Source organism: Antennarius striatus, chromosome 4, assembly GCF_040054535.1.
Source record: "Antennarius striatus isolate MH-2024 chromosome 4, ASM4005453v1, whole genome shotgun sequence".
In the NCBI taxonomy this organism is placed as follows: domain Eukaryota; kingdom Metazoa; phylum Chordata; class Actinopteri; order Lophiiformes; family Antennariidae; genus Antennarius; species Antennarius striatus.
In genome coordinates, this window is record NC_090779.1 from 13,984,193 (window position 1) to 14,006,475 (window position 22,283).

Consider the following 22,283-nt stretch of genomic DNA (forward strand, 5'->3'; position numbering starts at 1 on the left):
TAAGCCCTGATTTATAAAACTTCCTAACATAGACTTGAAAGAATACATGCATTGGTTAACCAAAATCCAATTTTATTCCAAAAATAAGAGGTTATTTTTGCAATGTTTTACTGCCAGTGAGTTAAAATAAGCATGTCGGTGCTGTTTGGGCTCCATGATTGTATCATAGCACCATCTTGTGGAGTACCAGTAATTTTGCAGAAAATGTTGCCCTATTTTTTCCTATAAAAAATAACCATCAAAGCAATAAATGTGAATACACAACGCTGAACATATTTTCATTTACTATTTTTAACAAGCAAACCTATTTAGATGTAAGTTCTGTCCTGTGTGGTGGGAACAGTGTGTGTTTCTGTTTCAGGATACACCAAGAAGCCAGAAAAGGTGGTGTATCTTCCCTGGTTGCTGTAGACAGCGTAACGCTCGTCCTGCTGGCTGTACAGCCACACGCTGTCGCCGCGGCGCAGAGACAGCAGCAGGCTCTGGCTCTGCATCTCCCGTCTCTTTGACGTGTCCTCATCAAACACCATCGCCTGCACCTCACCCTTACCGGTCATCAGCTTCACAGAAACAGCTTTCCGAGGGTGTTTCCCCACAGTGAAAGCGAAAAAGTACACACCTGGGAAGTGGCATGTGAACAAGCCTGAGGTTTTGTTAAAATGTCCCCCAATATTGACATATTCCACATCAAAGGTCAGTGGTGGCTTATTCTGCTGCCAGCTGCTCTGACCTATGACTGTAGATGTTCGTGCCACAGAGAAAGCTGACCTTGGCTGCTCTGACACCTGACCTCTGCCCCAGACGTCAGCCTGAGGTGGGCAGTTTGGGTGTGACAGGCTTGGAGACAGGTGGTTGGGGATGTGGCTGGTTAAGGAGATGTCAGGATAGACCAGGTAACCAGAGAAGGTGATGTAAGGGCCTGCATTGCTGTACAAAGCATACTGAGGATTCTGCTGCAAAAGCAGCCATACTGTGTCCATTTCCTTCAAAGTGATCATGATGCTTTGGCTCTGAACTTTCCTCCCTTTCTTACGGTAGTCATCGTACGCTATAGCCTGTACCTCCTCTCCGTTCTTCACCAAGATCACAGACAGCATTTTCTTTGGAAATTTGCCCACAGAGAATGAAAAATAGTACGTCCCAGGGATGCGGCAGCGGAAGTGCCCGGTGTCTGGATTGAAGTCCCTCCCAATGTTGACCTTGAGCCTATTGAAGGTTACTGCCTTCTGCTTGCCCCCCGTTATGCTATTGGTTTGGGTGGCAGAGAAAGCAGAGCGGAGACCCGTCATCCCTGGGGAGGCATTCAGGGAGGAAACTGGTCCAGAGTAGACAATTGTGATGAATACACATGCTAGGTAGTAATGTGTGCCCCACCGAACTAAAAAGAAAAGACATTACATTACAGGTGATTCCAATGACCCAACTATGTGAGGTGTTTTGTTGAACAAAATTAACTTTTACCATGATACTTCTTTGTGAAAAAGTAAAAACTGATAAGTGGACCTGAGTAAGCCCTGTCAAGACCTAAAATCCAGCACTCTAATGCAGCTGATACTGTCTGTTCTTTCTGTGCACTGAGATAAGGAATTAGATTAGCTGTTGGTTCATCTGTTCCTGTCTGTGTTGAACAATGGGAATATTTTAGGAGGGTTAAGGAAGTGAGGAAGGGTGGACTAATTAGGTATTATTTCAAATTTATTTACTTTTCTGTACATTGAATAACTTTAAATTCAAATTAAGTGTCTATCTTTATCAAAATTAATAACTGATTGAAATATTTAAGAGCATGCAATATATGTAGTGAATGGGTCGCAAATCCTGTGAGGTCAGATTGGTTGTAAGGAATTCTATGACTACATGAACAGAAGCCTTGCAAACAGACTAACATGAGCAGTAATTATAGGCTCAGATTTTAAACCTGGCCATTTAACCTGTGGCCTGTAATATACATATTTTACAAAACACTACTGATTGGTAATTTCCCTAAACTCTGATTTAAAACATCAGCTATGTAATTTCTCTTAGAGTCACATTTTAACATTTAAAAATATTCTGACACAGTGTGATCTTTTGTGATGAATTTACATTTCTATATCAATAATATCAAAATGAAAACTAACAAAATTATCACAAAATGATCATGATTTTGGCTAAATCCTTTATAGCATATCTAAAGAGATTAATGTTGCTTTATTACTGTTAAGATTAATTATATAAAAAAACAATCCTTTCCATTTTTATTCCCCTTATTTCTCTACATTGTTCAAAAGAGTTTACAGAAATGTTGAACATACCTGTTGGGCTGTGTTGGGACATTAAATGCATGCTAGAAGTCTGCTCCTCAGTCACCTTTTGAAATAAATTTCCTCTTAGTTTGCTGCACTGCTAGTTTCCCTGTCTGACATGTCCTGACACCCAGAGGGGCAAAGCTTTAGTCCATACAGATACTAGGAGGAGGAGCTCCACATTCCCTCCAGCCTACGGCTCCTATCCAGCCTGCAGCATGAAAGAAATGTGAGTGTGCAGCCTGCAGCCCTATTGGCCTGTGGACCAGGGGCTTTAATTATATTTTGTTTTGTCTAGAATATTCAGAGTAGCGGTGGGATAAAAAGCTTGGTTCTTGCTTGTTTCAAGCAGTCACTGCATGAACAGGTAATGGAAAAGTGAACATGGGAATAAAGGAAAGATGCAGAACCATAATAATATCTATAGATGAGGCGAGTTGTCTTGATCAGGTGCTGTCACACATAAACTGCGCTGTTTTAATTTGATGTGTTAATGTAAAGATGAAGTAACAACATGAATAACTATGAATAAAGTATTCATATTCTTAGATACAGTGAGCAGTATTACAATTCACTCCACAAAAGTCCTGATTTCAAAAGTTACAACTCTTAAATATTGTCTGTAAAATAATCGTTAAACTTTTTAAAAGGATGGAGAATGTTTATGTGACAAATGATTGTAATACTTCCCTGAATGTTGTAAAAGGTGTTCTCACATAGTCTGAGGTCACACTATCAGTGTTGTTTAATAAAAAATGAAAGTGTGTCTGTTGATGTTTTTTAAATTTAATGTTAAAACATTTCTGTGCATGTTGTAACTATGATGCATTGTTATCCTCCTTTGTCCCTCCATCTACAGACACAATGCCAGGATCCAGGAAGACACAGGTTAGCGGTCAGTACCAAAGAAAGGGAGAAAGTCCAGAAGGACAAGATGACAGGACTGGCGTGCAGCATTGTTAAGGTAATGATTTGAAACCGGTCACAGTGTGTGATTTGTCTGTCTGGCTAACACTCAACGTGAACCTGAATCTTTACTTACTTTATGATATTTTGTGATGATACTGGGGGCAGGTGATTAGCCTCTGCCTAGATCTGGCCAGATTTGCTTCTGCCCAGATCTTCTCATGAGTTCTTCTTTCTTACTCGAGGGTCTTCTTCCGCCTCCCAGATGTGCTTTAGAGGGTATAGCTTCCAGTGTATGTTCCAGTGATTCTTGAAGGTGTAGAGTTGGTGAAGATACCACCTCTTCTGGTGGATCCTTCCAGAATTCTATGTCTGAACACATGGTGTCTGATCATTGGCAGCTTGTAGTTATGGCCCCTTGTACCCATTTTGTGCTTGTTCTAAGAATTATTTGAGTTCTAAGAATTGTTTTGAGTTCTAAGAATTGTTTGAGTTTATCGTTGAGAGCACTTCCGGCTCTCAACGGGAGCAGATGTCTTTCTTCTGTCTCCTGTTGTCACTATCTCTCTAACTCATACCCAGACTGACTCACACTTATTCTCTGCAAAATGATGAAACCAAAAGGAAAATCGGAGGATACTAAAGATGGTCTCTATGAAAGAATTAAAGAGTGAGTTAAAGAGCAACTTTGATAAGTTAGGGAGTGACTTTGATAAAAAGTTGGAAGAAAAGCTAAAACCGGTACTAGATGCCTTGGATGAAATGAAGGACAAAATGAAGAAGATGCAGAAAGACATGGATGAAAAAGACCAAAAAATTGTTGTCTTGGAACAAAGAATGGATGATTTGGAACAAAGCATTCGTATAAATGATGTGATCATCACTGGAATCAATATCAAGCCAAGGAATTACAGATATGCTATGGCTAGCGCTGACATCGAATCTCTGGAGCAACAATTGAGTTCTCAACTGAGGGATCTGGAGATAACTATAGATCCGGACCAGATTGAGACATGTTACCCATTACCATCTGGAGGTAGGAGACCACCTGCAGTGCTGATAAAATTCAACAATCGTAAACACAAGATAGCTCTTCTGAAACAAGGCTTCAAACTGAAAGGAAAAATGTCTACATTAATGAGAATCTCACTAAAAAGAATGCTGATATCGCTAAAAGCTCGACAACTGAAGAAGAATGGACTGATCGACAACACCTGGACGAACACCTGCAGGATCTTCATCAAAACAAAGGGGCTTTCTCCGGACCACATAAAAGCAATGGTGATCAGGAGTGCAGAGGAGTTGGTGAAATATGAGCAATAAAGATGGACAAGAATTGTTACTACAACAAAGATCAGTACAACAGAGTCACTTCAATATTGGGAGCTCTACAATTTTGGACACGTCAAGTATTTCATGGAACAGCCAAAAAAACAACATCATCGATGTCAGAAACATGGATTAATGAACAAAAAAACAAACAACATGTATTTGTGATAACACGGGATAGATAACATTAACTTGAGACTTTAAACAGCATGTTGATATCTTTTGACAATATAATACCATGTGAAACTGTTAAAGTGTCTGTAACAAACTGTTTAATTCTTGTATAAACACTGTCTGATGAAAGAGGTTAATATGATCGTTATATTCTTGTGGAGAACACTGGCAAGGTCAACTTCTTGTTTTGACCATCCGTGATGTTAGCAAACCCTGTGTTCCTAGGAAGAATGTAAACATGGTTATACTCTAGGGTAAAAGGCTAATATCTGGAAGTGGATAAGGGTATGAACATCTGTCAAAATTCAACGTATGAGCTGGTTGAAGACTTTTAATGTCTGAGTTTGTTGATTACATATTCTAATGAGAGAGATGTTTTGTTGATAATTTAGGGGACGGGAATCTTACAAGCCAGTGGCTTCTACCCGTTAACCCTTTTTTTTTTTTTTTCAGATGTTGCTGATGATGTTTCAACACTGATGAAAGTGAAATATGTTGTAATAACATGTCTGGAAAGAAGAAAAATTAACTGAATAAATAAATAAATAATTGTGGAACATCACTTGAATGATGTCTCAGCAAAATTAAAGTCAAAATCAAAAAGTCAAAATCAACTTTAATGTTAAATATGGCATACATGCACAACATACAGCACAATTGACATTACAGTATTCTCAGACCCACAGTGCAAAGAATGGGAAGATCCAGTTTCCACAATCTCTCTTCATAACTACGGCCCTTCAAAAATGGAATGTAGCATGTTCCTCTGCACTGAACATTCTCCAAGATGGCGATGTCCTTCTTGTAGCTTGGCATCCAGACTGGTGCTCCATATTCTAAATATGGTCTCAAAACTCCTTTAAAAGCATTTTAAAGTTTTCCTCATCCAGGTACTCATGATCTTATGACTGCTCCCATTATCTGGTTTCCATTGTTGTCTCTGTTCTTGATGTCACCGTCAAATTTCAGGTCCATCTCTCATTTGCTCTCAAAAATAATTTGGCCCCACTGAAGTGGAAGAAGTCTTGTTTTTCAGCTGTGTGTTGGTTCATTCTCATAATTTTACATTTGTCTGGATTAAACTAGTCTTTTCTTATCCTTTACTTGCCCTTAGTCTCTTCATGGCTAACTTTTAGTGGGTGTTTTCGTGTACCATCTTGTGATATCTTGTGATATTCTATACTTCAGCACAGAGGAAGTTGAAAAACTCCTGGTTCTTTCCCCCTGATAATGACAATACTGCCTTCTTGGCTCGTGTGTTCTTTCTCATTATTCTGTTGGACAAAGGCATTCTTAATAGAGGAGTGGGAAGACAGCTTGTGTCCAGGAACTTTTCATTGTAGATGATACTTTATCCAAATTATCTGTTTTCCTTTGACAGACTTTCCCATCAATTTCGTCTTCCAGTTGAGTAATTTTCTGTGAAACTAAACTCATGGGGCGGCAGTAGCTCAGCCCATTTGGTCTTGGGCCAGTTCAGGATCCCTGTGGTCCAAAAGGTTTGGAGTGTGAACTGGCAGTTGGAGGTCCTCCGAGCTTGAGAGCTGCCCACCACTCTACCCCCCATCACTTGCGTGGCTACAGGCTTGAATTCTCTCTAAGAAAAAATTGCACAGGTGAGGAAGTAGGTAAACTCAGACTAGTACTGCTGGGAAAGGGTGGCAGGGCTCCGATGGGAACAGCACCAAGAGGACCAAGCCTTTGAGCCCTCGGAGCGTGTGACTGGAGCTGGGAGCCCCTCTCCTGTCTGTGTTTTTACTGCACCGTTTTGTCTGTGGGTTATCTGAAACATTTTAGGAATCTTGCTCCCAGCTGCATTCAGGAACAGGGCGTCAAAAGCAAGAATGACAGCTGCTGCTAAGCTGCATTTTGATGTCATTTACAGTTGGTAGTGCTTTATTTTTATTTTTTTTATTATATGCTTATATTAAATGAGATTTCACACAGATATTTCAGTCAGAGAATAATGACTGGGCTTCCTGCAGCTGGAGAATGTCCAGAGTCCAGAGCACTGCACAGATACAGTATCTGTAAGTCTACTTCATAAACACCACTAAATGACATTCCTGCTGCCGTTGCTGATGGTGATGATGATGATGCAAGTACAGTAATAGTGTCCTGTGGGTGGTGGCTGATTCAGTGACTACCACCACACACACACACACACACACACACACACACACACACACACACACACACACACACACACACACACACACACACACACACACACACACACAGGATGAAAGCTAAGCAGACTGCACCTAGTGGCTCTGTTCTTTGATTAATGACTATGACTTGATGCCTATTAATAATAAACTCTTTGTACTACTGACAGATCATATAACAGCATCAATGTAACATCTTTCTTTTTCTGTACAGGAAATTACACTTTTGCCTGGAGAGCCTGTTACAGCATTCAGACAATGGCGGACGAAACACGTTCAACTCTGGGTCTGGAGACTCGCCTTTTGAAGGGAACTTATTTAGACTTGAACTCTTACCAGAGGGATATCCCATGGAAGCTACAAAAGCATACTTCATTACCAAAATTTATCATCCCAATGTGGATAACGTGGGAAAGATATTTTGTACAGTGCTGCTCTCAATCCAGGTATTACTAAATGCACCAAACTCTGATGATCCCTTAGTTGCTAAGGGACCATGTTATAATAACATGGACAAGATTCTGACGAGGGTCTGTTAACACAAAGCAGAGGATGAAGCACTGCCTGATTCAAATCAAATATCTTCCAAAACAAAGAAGAGAAGATATGATGACACATATTTCGCCTTTGGCTTCACCTGTACAATGGTGTGTGATGACGAGAGACTGCAGCGTGTCGTCTGTCTTAACGTGTTAGATTGAGACGGTTTGAAGCTGAAGAAGCGAAGACTCCGCTGGGCGACCAGACATGCAGAGCACAAAGACAAACCACTTGAGTATTTCAGAAAAAAAAAAGAAAAGTTGTACACTGCCATGCTTAAGAGTCTGTCTTCAAGTTGTCTCAAATAAATAAACTGGCACAGTTTGAAAGGCCACAAACAATAACAGAGGAAGTAATATGGACATGGTCTCAGTGATGCTTGATGACTCTGGTATAACTCTGTCAATGAAACAATGTTTAAATGAGTCATCTGATTTAAATTGTCTGTATGAAAGGAAAAGCTGGACTACTTCAGGATATATCTTACTCCCTGCTGCAAACTTTGAGTCAACAGTCATGGTTTGTCTGTGTGTCACATGTTTGTATTCATTTCACTGTAGATTAATTTCCCCCGCTTCCAGAATAATTTCCCTTCATACTGTGTCCCGTAAATAAAGGATGTTGATTAATAAAAGGTCATGCACATCATCTGGCAACTGCTTTTGCTAGATGAGGTCAATTAAATTAAATGATCATTTTCAGGACAACTTCTGCTTCTTGTCTGAACTAAGCTCAAGAACATCGATAAGTTACTCCATGGCCACTAGAGGGAAGCACTGAGCTACTTAACAGTTCTTGAAAGGTCACAGATAACCCAGGAGCTCTTATTACAACAGCAAGGTGTTAGTAGCCTCTGACAGAGGTCATGCTTTCACCCTGTTGGTTTGTTTAATTGTATTTTAGTAGTTTTATACAAACACTTTTCTGCTGATATCTATAACTGTTTATGGTTGAATATTGAAAACATGTGGTTAACCACAGGTATTGCTACTCAGCAAGCTTTGGATTTCACATTTATTAACGAATCAGTCAGATTATACTGTATTCAGAGACATTTTCAGATGATTAGTCTGAATGTTATGGATGTGCTACCAAGAACTCAGTCATATTTCCATTAAATTTGTGCCACACCAGGGTGCAAAGATTGTCCTTGGGTCAGTTTGATTACAGTCAGAGTCGGTTACACAAACCTAACACACAGACTCTTCTTGAAAGCATTGTGTACTAATAATGTCTGCGCTCAGGAGTATGTTTCAGACATAAAGACCCACAACATAACCAGTTCCCCATGTTCAGGACATTGCCTTGGTATTCCACTTGTTCATCACACCATTGTTTAAAAACTCACCCTGGAGAGAGGTGTACATCTTTAGACACGCGTATGTTTGTCTGCCTGCTTGCATGTCAGCCAGCCAGCATACACGCAATAGTGGTGATTTTGCTGGCGATGTTTTTTTTTTCATATATTCATACATGATGTGATGAAAGGAAGTTTCTTGTTTAGAAGGGGGTTGTTCATAACCTATTCTCATGTTTTGCCATAGTTTAAAACAGATCAGATTGTTTTGTCACAGGAGGTATATGCGTATACCTTCTAAACACAGGTATGGCTTGGTCACTCCATATTATTTTTACTTTTGTTGTAAATATGCCCTCTCAGAATAGGCTATGTGTTTGGTCTGTGGTATTGCTAGTTTCAGCTTTCTTAACAAGCGCTCATAGAAAAAACATTGTGTTTTCTTTGGCCCACCATATTATTCAGTCTCTAAAACAGTCCCAGACTTTTGATGATTGAGCTGCTACCTGTTCATCAGTGAAAGGCAAGGTTCTGCTGTCATGGCCCATAACTCTTTATTCCAAATTTATATTGAGAATCCAGTGGCAAAATTTATCATCATTCAATGATGATAAACGCGACCGCTGCTCCACCGCTGCAAAGACACAGTCTGGTGTGCAGATGGTCTGGAGTACAGCTCTTTTAGTTTTTATTTGTTTTTGTAAAAATATACCTAAACAGAGCTCCCTTCATATAGAGATTGCTCCACAATTTCACTCTGCATTTCCCAGGACTCCCAGAAAGTCACAGGCTAAGTTTGCAGTAGTTCAGGTGAACACTTCCTTCCATAGATTAATTTAAGATTGACAAATTTCTGGAATCATGGTGAGACTGTTAACGTAATTTTTTTCACTTTCTTTTAGGCAAGCCCAAAAAACATTTTAGTTTCTGCAAATTATAGTATTGGTTGTGTCAGAAAAGGTAAATACAAATGTCTTAAATACAGTAATACTAATACTAATACTGCAATATAAATGTCTTTTTGTATTTCTTAGTTAGAAGGCAACTTCACCCACAAACTACTGGTATTGTGTGAATGAAGGCTGAGTGGTTAGTTAAGCATTTAGGGCTAACGGGACCTGACACTCTTCCATGAAGTCTCCCAGTGTCTACTAAAGTATTGAGAGATTAAATCAAATTTAATATCTAAAGGAAGATGGGAACCTTCTTTTTTGAAATGCTGTAAATGATCGTGAACAGAATAGAACTTAACCATTATTGTTTCACTGTAGCAATGAAATGAAGTTAGGCAATTCTCAGTTGGTGAAATAACGACTTAGATAAATGTATTTCATATAAATTGAAGCAGCAAAAAATATCGAATGTACTTATTTATTTTTAATCTGGTCCTTATATTGAAAACATAAAGAAAGATTTCAGAATTCTCTTATTATAAACCTTACCTATTAGGTCTTCAACTCCAGGGCCTCATTGATTTGGAATTGCATATAAGTGTCTTCACATTACCAAGAATGCAAAATACTCAGAAAGACACATGAACTGAGTGTTGAACGTAGGACACTTGCATCCTAAAGCATGAGTCAAATTCACGGCCCAGCCAGATCATCAATTCATTTTGAGGAAAAAGGTGAGTTTCAAAGTCAAAATGTTGGAAGTACTTTACAGTTCAGTAAATATAAAATCTATTTAGCACACAACGTGGTGTGCTGTCTTGTTTATCAACTACTCTTGTTGGTGCTTAATGTAGTTAAGCGAACCCAAATTGCTTCAGAACAATACAAGGTAATGTAACACACATGAACAAACATGCTCATGGCACTGGGGCCCCTGGCCCCCTCAGCTCTGAGTCTAGCAGCGCCCCTGCGCTCCAGGATCTCCTCCTACAGAGTCCTGGATTCAAACCTGGATCAACCTCTGTGGCCCCACGCTGGAGGGGGAGCTGACAGCCCGCCTGTCACCGAGCTGAAGCAGCACACTATCATGGTGGGAACACCCCACGGACACAGGCAGTCGGGAGCTGGCCAGACGCGACTGGCCCCAGGGAACGCGTTGTGACCGGGACGGTCTGAGGAAAGGTCCACCGGGGAGTTTTCGGGGCTTCGCTGATCTTTTCTCTCCCTTTGGTCTCTAGAAAAAGCAGAAGACAGTTTTTCGGTGTTTATCAGACACCAGATTGTCGTGTCGTTTCTGATCTTTCCCCGTGTTGACCTGCTGGTGACATAAATGATGAAGTTTAAACCCAACCAGACCAGAACTTATGACGGAGAGGGCTTCAAGAGGAGAGCTGCGTGTCTATGCTTCAGGAACGAGAAGGAGGACGAGGTGAGTTACACACAGATATTTCAGTCAGAGAATAATGACTGGGCTTCCTGCAGCTGGAGAATGTCCAGAGTCCAGAGCACTGCACAGATACAGTATCTGTAAGTCTACTTCATAAACACCACTAAATGACATTCCTGCTGCTGTGGCTGATGATGATGATGATGATGATGATGATGATGCAAGTACAGTAATAGTGTCCTGTGGGTGGTGGCTGATTCAGTGACTACCACCATACACACACACACACACACACACACACACACACACACACACACACACACACACACACACACACACACACACACACACACACACACACACACACACTGGCCCATTCAGGATATATGGCTTAAATGAACCTGATAATTAAGTGTTGGACAGAGATGCAAAGGATGTGGTTGAATAATGTAATAATAACCAAACATCTCAACCTTCTAAAAACTCATATTCAGCAGGAGATCAATAATTTGATTTCCTGTTTAAATGGAAACTGAACATTTCTGAAGAGATTTCTTCTTCTTTGGTTTTTTTTTTTTTTAAGTCCTGTACTATGAATATGAATGGAGCATATCCAACATGGATACAAGAGCCTCTGTTTTTTCTTCTTCTTCTTCTTCTTCTTCATTGTTTCTTCTGCACACGTAACAATTTATTTGATTCCAAATTTATTTTCCCATTAATCTACAGTACCACCATTGCAGGGTCCATGTGTAAATCCCACCTGTCATGGTAAACTGTGGCCCAGACATTTCCTCTTCTGACTGGGTTTTGTTGTGTAACCTACACTAGCATCAGCTGATAGGGATGTTATCCAGCATAGTCAACACATTGTGATCCTTAGCTGTGGCATCAATATTCCTGCACTCCTGTTGCTGTTGCATTTCCCAGAATATCCAAATAATGAAGTATCACTGTGGCATTTGTCTAATTAATTCATAAGGAGTTTGTTCAATCATACAACAAAAAGAAAAATTATCAAGGCTGGTCTTGTCCCAAACCCTGCTAATTGGAACCCACATGCTCAATATTGTTGATTTGGAATTTGGAATACAGATGTCTTGGTTTGAATCTGTCTTCATATAGACTCATTCACCTGCACTGCAGTATCCTTTGAAAGAGCGCAGGCATTTAGCATCGCTTGTATGGATTAGGGGGCATTTAGTAGTCGTGACGGTAATGGGCTGAGTTTATATGGACAGAGTTATTCACTGGGGCAGGGGGCTGTATTAGATCACAGTATGTCTGCCAAGTGATGGCAGCCCATATGTGATAAGAGGAGGAGGATGACGGGGGTCTGGGTGGGGGATAAACATTACCCTGACTCCAACAGGCCAAGTGACGTATCAGCAGCAGTTTATAGAATCTAGGTGAAGGCACTCGCTGTCCCCGAACAGAATCTGTTTTCGTGATTTCCACTCTCTCCAGTTCATCTGCTGATGCGCTGACAGTCACTTTGAGTATTGTTGATTGCTTGGAGGATCTCCTCAGTCATTCTGACCATTTTTTTTTCTTTGACTGAATGTGAACCTCTTTTTGGGTTAAATTCACTCCAGTCTGCATGGCTACTTTGCAGGCATTTCTTCATCAAATCAGCTGTTTGCCCAGGAGAGCAGGAGCAGATCTGAAGGAAAATACCCAACAGGATGACTTCATATTGGTTGTGCTCTGAACAACAATGTCCATTTTTAATTTTCATCACAAAGGAATTATTATAGATATTATCACATGCTGTGCTTTCTGGAACAGCAAGGAATATAACTTGTTTTTAATATTATTCTTTATAAAAGAAGTGTTTGAGGTATAAAGACATAAAAATGTCAAAATGATTTTGTTCAGGAAAAACCTTTGGTAGCATATCAAAAAATTAAGAAGTTGGATAAAATACATCAAGGCAAACAAAGTCACCTTTATGCATCACACTAGAGACAATCCTTTGTATTCTCTTAATTGCAAAATAATATGTTTTGACAACAGAATAATTTGAAATAGTTGAGCACTATCTTCATACTGTTGTCTTGCCTTTTTGTTAATCAAGACTGAAGTATCCTGGTTCTTCCTGAAACACAGACATGTGAAAATCAAAATGTAGGCCAAAAGTTTTATTGGGAGAACTGCTGAACTGCTCCGTCTAATGTTTTACAGACTTTCACAGCCAATCACAGTTTACTCAACTAATAATATCCACACCTGCAGGGCCCAAACATCTGCCAAGCCCAGCTAAATAACACAATGGTGGCAACACCAAGACCCGCTCTACTTGGCTTCTGATTGGCTTTGTGTGACGATGACATTTGTCATGTTTGCCCCTCTTTTGAAAACCTTTCATTGTATGAGAAGGATCATCATCAAACTAATCCAAATCAATGCAGATTATGGTGAATCCACATCATCTTCAATCTCCAAATCGAATCCCCATTTGTCCATTCCAAGGTTTGTGTTTCTTGCAAAAAGAAAAATCCCAGATCACCTCCTCCAACAAGATAGCAGTAGAAATCTGAACGTGACCCACTACATATATCTTTGCTTTAACATACTGCATCATGGCACAGCCTTTATCTCAGTGTGAGTGTAATATCTGTGAGCGATAGTTTAGCTGGATTGTTGGCAGGTGTTTATCACCGTGAAGCCGATGTGTTTGTTTGCAATCGAGCCTCCTCTTCAGTCGGAACTCTCAGATGAGTGTGCAGCCGGTTGGGGTCATTAACCTCTTCTGCTAAGCTCTTTTGTGTCTGTACATAAAGCAACTGCTGATCCAGTGATTTTTGTAAGCTTGCAGGTTTAGCATGGCATTTGTGTGAAATTGTGCATGCATGTGTGTGTTACCAGCTGCCAGCGTTTCTCTAGCCCTGAGGGCCCTGAACAGTTTATGGTGCGATTCCTCGCTCTTCTCATCCTCTGTCGATTTCAATTTTCCAAACCGTTATTGTTCATCATATTCATTTATTCATTTAGATAGTATTTAAGACTTCTTTTGATTCTAAATGGTATCAAAAACACAAAAGTACATGCAGTTTGTTTGTGTAATTCACATCATATAACAAACCAGGTTTTGTTCCTTATTATATTTAAATAATAATCTAAACTCAGAAGAATAGAACAGAAATTTTAAGTAATTAGTGTGTCTGTTATCGTCATTGATTATACCAGTAATCCTCCTCTTCATGGAGTGGAACAACCTCTCTACCAGAAATTGGAATGTCAGCTCCAACGAAAAGTCTTTTGTTTTAAGAAGGCGTGGAGGGACAGTTGTTCCTCCTCTGGGGTACATTCACGATTATCGAAATATTAAAAGAATCTGATTGACTTCCTTTTTAAATTGAGAAAAAGTTTTCTCAAGTTGGGCCAAAAAATGAGTAGCATTTTTAAGTCAAAGTTTTCATGTGTGAATATTAAAAGTCCATGGGAGAGCATTTTTATATTGGAACTGTTTTCTAGCTGAACTGAAAAATTCTTTGTGAAATTAGAGCTTCTGCTAAATAGTTGATTTACTGCGATAGAAAGATGCTATTTTTGACATCTGTATATCCTTTTAATATAATAGCTCTGCAGGTTTTAATGAGGTCTTGGAATCTTCCATTACACAAAAATCACTTGACCTGTTATCCAGACAAACAGTTACCTGTGTGAAGAACAAGACACACAGTCTCTGGGTTTTAAATACAAGGACAGAGACACAGAACAAGTTTTGTCACACCCAAAGGAATTAAGGTTCTGTGTGAAATGAACCATTCTATGAGTTTACAGCTAAGTTATGATGACTGGACAAGCTCATTTAAACAGTCAAAGTGAAGCTTGCTTACAAGTCCCTCTGTTTTTAGTATTCTTCAGAATGAGTTACAGCCTGGAGTCACACAGCATGAAGATTGTTGTTACCAACTTTGACAGCAGTGAGGACGTTGTAATTAGTGCTCATGAATCTGTGGTGTATTAACTGTCTCAGCAGGAATGTGCACACATCGTAATGTTGGCAAACTTGCCCAGACTCTTGTATGCGCTTCTGGTGTCTGATATAGTAGCTGGGATGTGTTTTATTTAGTTTTTTTTACTGATATTTGCAATCAAGAGAGGAGAATGTATGCTGTTCCAGGATATGTGTAGTCACACACACTTAATGTGGCAGTGTGGTGGCAGATAGGGTTTTAGATCAAGTGACTGTTTCTCCAGTGGGGTGCCATGCTAAAAAAACCCAAACTGCACGTGTTTGAGGTCAGTTAAACATAGAATGAGGCTTCAGTTTGGTTACTTCAGATCAGACTAGAAATTTGATTTTTTTCCAGTTTAATAACTCCTTAAGCTTTTAATGTTGTTGGCCATTAATTAATTATAATTATTCATGGGTATTTTAATGCACTCTATATTATGTAGTCACCCAAATCATTAAATATTACTTACAGTTGTTACTTCTACACCAGTGACCCTATGCTGGCCAGCAAAAGTGAGTCATTGTGTAATGTCAGGGAAATAATAATAATAATAATAGTAGTAGTAGCCTGTTGCATCATCCCTATAATTATAATAACAACAGAGTTGACAGTGTTATCAAAGTACATAAATGTATTTATTTACCTGACAGAGTTTCATGCCACACTCAGACGTCCAACCCTATACCCATACTGCAGCGCATGATGTGAATTTGGTGAATGACACATGAGATCTACGTTACACATCCTTCTTAATAACACATCACACTTAACCACTACACACACAGTGGTGAGAGATTGTCAGCTCTGGCAAACCACTGGCATGTTTTCAGCAGCAGACACAGCAGCAGAGGCCTCATGGGTTCCTTTCTCTCTGGAAGGTGATACTAGTCAGCAGCAGTCGACACCCAGACCAATGGATTGTGCCAGGAGGAGGGATGGAGCCTGAGGAGGAACCGTATGGAGCCGCTGTGAGAGAGGTATACGAAGAGGTGAGCTCACACATTTTATGCCTAGCTTCCACTCTATCCAGTAAAACCATCAAATTACCATAGTTTTAGATGATCCCCAGTGCAGCAGATGCACAATAAGCAAAACATAGACTTTGTAATAAATGTCACCAAAATAAATCAATGAATAGTTCTGTTTTTAAATCCAACCTCAGCCTTGCATTCAACGAAATATTTGGCACTGATGTTTAAATGGCCAGGTAAACGTCTGCTGGGAGAATGGGCTGCCGGTCATGGGCCAAAGTGTTTAACATGGAGTGAGCTGTAAGCATCAGCCATGCGTAGTAGCAGTGCTGATAGCTTTTAAGTATGGCAGTGACATTTGGGAAGGGTTTCCAGTTACCCACATGGTGAGCCTGCCAGGACAGACGTGTCTGAATTTAGATGAGCTGCAAACCAGCTCCTATGGCAACCTAATGGGTCAAAGTGTCATGTTTACTACTGTCCATAAGAGCAGCACTTCAATCCCATGGTTTCCCATGATGCCCATACTTACAAATTTAATAAATGTTATTGTTATTAAATTATTAATTTTTGAGCAACAACCAAAGTTAATTTCAGACATATTTTTGTAAATGCAAACATTTCAATCAAACACATTAACTGTTCAGTTATTTGGACCAGCTTAGTCACATTAGGTCAGGTAGAATACAGTCAGATCACATTCAGTCAGATTACCACTTTGTGCAGGAGCTGATTAGTTTGGGCCAACATGACACTGGTTTTTAGAGGAAAACAGTTTGTCTATCTGAAATCTGCAGAGATGCATTTCTCGTCCAGCATGTCAGACCTTAGTAGATTAACTTAATGTAGTTATTTTCTATTTAAATTCACAATTTCAGTGTTATAAAGAATGGGATCAGAGCACTGTCTGTACATTTACCTATAGGGCAAACATCATACTTTAATACCAATAATCTTCATTTCCCTCTCATTTTCTCAAACTTTGTCTTTATGTGTGTACAATGAATAGATGATCAAAATCAATATTGTACAAAGTCACCTAGAAAAACCCTAGCTCTGGATGAAAACAGTAATTTGATATTATTGTCAGTTGTGTTCATATTCTTCTTTATGCCATACAGAGATATCCGATCATGCTTCTGGTGGTGACAGTTGGTGTCATGTTTTAACAGTGACGTTAAAGCAAACTTTGTAGCACAGTAAACTTTAATGCCATGGGATTAACTCAATTGCATTCACTCAGTCAAACAACATATAACTTCTATCAGTCCTGTACTTGCAATTAAGCAATAATCTCTAAGGTCCAACCTACAAAAATATAAATGTGGGAAATTTTTTTGCATACAAAAATACATCTAGTTTCCTGTTTGCCACAATCACATTTAGCTAAGAGTAAGTAGCTCGAGCTACATTCCTGCTCTACCACACCATCATCATCACAACCACAGGTCTTAGTCTGTCAAATAACAACACCATCCTGCAGAAGCTACTTTTAGGAGACGTGTCAGAAAGCAGAGTACATAGCTTTAGCTGGCTGGCCACACTAGTGCAAACACAAGCCAGTGAAGCCACCACAGCTGGTGGAGCCAATTTCAGTTACACCACATACATTCCAAAACCCAAATGACACAAAGATTTTTTAGATACAAACTTGTAAAAACCTGTAAAACTGAGTAACCTAGTTTTAAGAAAGTGAGTCTACATTTACTTTATTGTTGACTCTAGGAAACTTTTCCCTCATTATGTTAATTGAAAGTAAAACAATACACCAACGCTTTCAGGAAGGTTGTTGAATCTTGGAGCTGAATGACAGAGTCTAAAGCCAGCTGTACGTGTGCAGAAAAGGCTCTCAACTTGTGAACTGTACTTGTGATAGACCCCTCTGTGTCACCATTGCGTCGCTCAGACTAAGTTTAGGTCACCTGCACATTTCATCACTGCTATCTCACAGGCACGTGGCCAAGCTTGGATGGCACTAGGGTATCCTGTCCTTAATGTTCAGCTGACAGTGCGCAAACACATCAGAGCAGAGACAAGCTGTTCCATTGCCGCTGATTTCCATTGCTCTGCTGACGACAGATGTGTTCTGATAAAGCCTGACACTACAGATGCCTCCTGAGTTATGTCCTACCTCAAGAGATTCATGCTTGATGCTCAGTTAACTGGTTCGACCCTCCTTTACACAATGGAGACAGCTCACTAAAATTAGGTCATTCCCCTTCTCTGTCAACTTAGTAAGGTCATCCATGCTTTTAACTCTTCCAGATCAGTTTTTTTCAGGTGCAATACCCAAAAACTGCTCCCTGGGTTTTTAACATGAACTTTTGTGGCCCTTCACTGCTTACCTGTACGTATGTTTTAGAACTTAGGTGAAATTTTTAAGCTTTTTTAAAAAAAAATCATAAAATATCAGACAAATGTGATTTGTATACCCCTTCTAAGTGAGGTTGTTGCTTGAAACCCTTTGAAGGCCTGTTGGCGATGGTCTCATCATGATGGTTCTTGAGCTTTCGCCATTAAGGCCCCTCAACAATACAACCCCTGCTTCTCAGATACACACACTCTGTGTCCTCTTATGAACTCACTTTCTGCATAAAGACTTTTTAATAGCTGGTAGCTTGCATTGTTATGATTGAAAATGTTTCATAATTTTCTTAATGTTTCAGTTTTTTTGTAGTAAGTGCTACATTGAGATTAATGTCACTATCATCTTTATTATTTTTATTCATAGTCGTAGTAGCAGTTAATTTTTGAACACTGTCATTTTAGTATTATTGATCCTTTTTTCATGTGTATGCAGGCTGGAGTGAAGGGACAGCTTGGCAGACTGCTTGGAATTTTTGAGGTAAACTCTCACACGGAAGACATGAATACATTTTCTCTTGTTATATGAGAAAGGACAATGTATGACAATACTATTATGTTCTACTGTATGTCTCATTACTCTCTACTCAGCATCACCTTGTTTTGTTCATGCAACGAAGAAGCCAGTACACTTAATCACAGTTAACCTTGTGTCTTTGCTGTATGAATGTTTTGTTTAACCATTGACATGGTGAAGTGGAATGACATAAAGTAATATCTTGATCTAAATCTTTGCAGCATAATCAAGACAGCAAGCACAGGACGTACGTCTATACCCTCATTGTAACAGAGATACTGGAAGACTGGGAGGACTCTGTCAACATTGGTATGCCTCTGCATTTAAGTCTCACTCTATCATGTTACTGATAGTTTTATATTTAAATTCTGCTGCAGATATTTATCCACACAGAGAAAGTACCCCCACACTTTCACCACAAATCATACTTGGAAAAGAGATTTCAGTGAGTTTTTCCACTTGGTTAAATAAATAAATTAACAAATAGATGTATACATAGGTCCAAATGCAAAATAATGATGATTGATGCAAAAAAATAAAAATAAATTAGATATCGTGTCAAAGGGCAGTTTAAGTATATGGGCCAAAAAAGGAAACCATGGAGAAAGACTGGTGGGGCCATCAGTCATCACTTGGTAAATTGAGAAACTGGGACACATACTTACACCTGATCTACAGTAATCCTAAAATGTGGCAAGAATTTCTCACTTTCTTCTCCTATTTCACTGACACTACCTTAAATGTGTGAAATGATCAGACCATCAATTGATTAGTCAGTTGACAGAAACATAATTTGCAGCTAATATATTTATTGATTATTTTTTTCCCAATTACTTTGAAAGAACAACTTAGTTTTCAATGTTACCGAGGTGTTTTGTGATGTGACGACTATTAATGATTTAAGTTTTTTTTAAACTTATGTTTATTCCGTTTTATTGAACTCATTCAGTCAAAACTAACTGGTGAAAAAATGTGGAAGTGATAGTTCTGTCTCATCGCTCACAGATATAGGGTCTAGACTGCTCGCAACTGGGAGGAGTGTGCTGTGTCCAGTTGTTTTGCACTTATCACCGCTCACCTCACCCCCCCCTGCTCTGTGTGAGGCCTGCAGGCTGAGCAGAAAGACCTTGGCATGACTGCTCTCATTTTTTCTCCTTCCTCTGCTCAAAGACCAGCGTTGGTATACTTCAGGGAATTAAAATAAAGGTGCATACCAAACTCTGGTAGTAACAGACCATGCCCAAGTCATTTACCAAATGAACCGGAAGATGTGTTGGGTTTGGAGTCAGTGCTGAATAACTTCCATCTGTTTACTGGAGAAATCATTTTTGATGTTTTTTTTAAAAGATTTTCTGATCTGACACCTTCATAAACACACAACTGAAGTAGGTCAAGAGTTGTCTATATCCATTATAATGTTTTTACTGCAGCTTTATTCTTGAGAATTTTGTGTGATATTGTGGCCTAAGAATTTACTAAAAGGCAGTGTGCCATGTTTTAAAGGGTTTTAGTGGACATTGCCAAGGAAAGAGTGAACTTGAACAGCATATGACAGGATTGAGCTCAAGGCATGCAGAATAAGTTGGTAACTACACACTGAATTCTAAGTAATCTGCTTTACTTATACTATCAACTAAAGTAAATGTGTCTACAGAAATTAAAACGGTGAACACCCATCCTCTGATTCCTCTGCTATGCTGAACAAGGGGAGCCCATAGACAATAATTTGAGAGCATTTCAAAGTTGACTCTGTCTGTCTGCAAGCCATTGACTCAGCGGCCAACATGTTTAGTGTGATCTACAATTACAACTCTTGGTCAGTGTGAACCAGCTTGATCTTCTCTTTTCTTTAACCATCTCACAGGGAGGAAGAGGAAGTGGTTTAAAGTTGATGAAGCTATCAGAGTCCTCCAGCGCCATAGACCTGTCCATGCAGAATATCTACGCAGACTGACAAATACCTGTAACCCCACCTGCAGCTCCATGTGTGGCCCACCTAATGGCAACACCCCAAGCTCCCAAGTGACTGACAACAACACGCCACATTATGTTGTTTGCTCCACACAGGGCTCAGATCTGGTCAACAGATAAGACCATTTGCTCCAAAGGACACCAGGATGGACATCTGTGGATTGGATTGCATTAATAACGCAGCCTCTGAAAGTCAATCAATTTTTTTAGTGGGCTTGATAGTGCCACACGTCTGTCTATGAATATTTAAGATTTTACGTTGTTTTTTTTTTACTGGCTACTGGAATAATGTCCCTGGAAAGAGTTCAGTTCTCAAGGTGCTACCTTTGCAATGTAAAGGTTCTGCATTCTGAATAATTCAATAACAGGACAATTAGTGTTTGGAGTTTCACAGAGGTCTGAAGTGGGAAGTGTTTGATCTTAAAAGAAGCCTTATGCAATGCTGAATGATGCCGGTCTGAAAGCTGTTTTGAAGAGATGCAGTTACATGTGTGTTAATATTTTATTGAAATTTTCAAATATTTCTGAGAGTGAAAATAATGTGACCTACCTGTAGCTGCAGTTTTCTGAGATATTTGCTTAGAGAGCTGATTCAAATACTGTTTTCATGCTAGTTTGTAATTACCACCTTAACATCACACACAGTATCATTGTGAATCACTAATAACAGTGCATCCAAGATTAGATATATGTAAACCAACTACGTCACTGACCAGACACCTAAGTAGACTTTCCACAAACATCTTTCTACTTGTACATTTAGTTAATGTTGTCACGTGTACAAATTAGACTTTAATTACACACTTAAATAAATATCAGTTTCTATCTGGAGGAACAGAAATGCACAAACAAAACGTGTGTGGTAGGTAAATGTGCCAAAGAAAAGCCAAAATTACAAGTACAAACATGCAGCCTGCACCATACAAGACCACTAATTTTTAAAATGCAATTGATGATGGTTGTGTTAATGTCTGTGAGGAAAAGAAAGATGCCATGGTTAGAGGGTTTAATTGAATCTTGTTTTGTGTGATAGGCAATCAAAAACACAACAGCAGATATTTCCCTAGTCTATGGTCAGTAATTTGAGCAGTGTCATCTGCCTGAAACATAAAAACCAAAAGACCCTTGTTTTTCTCAGCTGTTATAATATACAGACTAAACTTGGAGTAGTTAAAGTTTTACGTTCGAATGTACTTTATTTGGTATGTATTCAATTACGTCATTTGTGTAATCCGTTATTTGACATGGGTGTCCCTTTTCTCAACATGTCAAAAAATAAAAAATAAAAAATAAAAACTGTCAAGAGTAATGACTAGTGTGAAGACTTTTTGTCAGGACAACAAAAATAGCCCACAGTATAGTTTATGTGCAATATATTTACTGTGGTTGGCTATTTAGTACTGAAATAATTTCTATGCTTGTGTGACTGGGATTTTTTTGCTGTACATCATCATGCTGTTTGTAAAATCCTTAAAATAAAAATAGTTTATTGATTATGCCTCTTTCCACATTTTTA

General features: G+C 39.2%; 2 protein-coding genes across 4 annotated transcripts; one reads left to right on the plus strand and one right to left on the minus strand.

The window, feature by feature from the left end:
• Nucleotides 1-308: 308 nt before the first annotated feature.
• c1qtnf13 (C1q and TNF related 13) lies at nucleotides 309-2,471 on the minus strand. Its single transcript, XM_068314231.1, has 2 exons — nucleotides 2,295-2,471; nucleotides 309-1,378 (listed from the first exon to the last, which is right to left on the minus strand). The coding sequence occupies exons 1-2, from the start codon at nucleotides 2,323-2,325 to the stop codon at nucleotides 309-311; spliced, it is 1,101 nt and encodes a 366-aa protein (XP_068170332.1). The 5' UTR covers nucleotides 2,326-2,471.
• Nucleotides 2,472-10,141: 7,670 nt separating this feature from the next.
• nudt4a (nudix (nucleoside diphosphate linked moiety X)-type motif 4a) lies at nucleotides 10,142-22,277 on the plus strand. Of its 3 annotated transcripts, XR_011035256.1 has the most exons (6): nucleotides 10,142-11,021; nucleotides 15,778-15,933; nucleotides 18,716-18,760; nucleotides 19,018-19,105; nucleotides 19,802-20,002; nucleotides 20,661-20,793. XR_011035256.1 is itself a non-coding variant. In XM_068314035.1 (5 exons), the coding sequence occupies exons 1-5, from the start codon at nucleotides 10,923-10,925 to the stop codon at nucleotides 20,885-20,887; spliced, it is 615 nt and encodes a 204-aa protein (XP_068170136.1). In that variant the 5' UTR covers nucleotides 10,162-10,922; the 3' UTR covers nucleotides 20,888-22,277. The 3 variants fall into 3 exon arrangements, 2 of the variants coding, with proteins under 2 accessions (XP_068170136.1, XP_068170137.1); XM_068314035.1 differs by lacking the exon at nucleotides 19,802-20,002 and having other exon boundaries at nucleotides 10,162-11,021; nucleotides 20,661-22,277; XM_068314036.1 differs by lacking the exon at nucleotides 19,802-20,002 and having other exon boundaries at nucleotides 10,177-11,021; nucleotides 15,823-15,933; nucleotides 20,661-22,276.
• The last annotated feature ends 6 nt before the right edge of the window (nucleotides 22,278-22,283 follow it).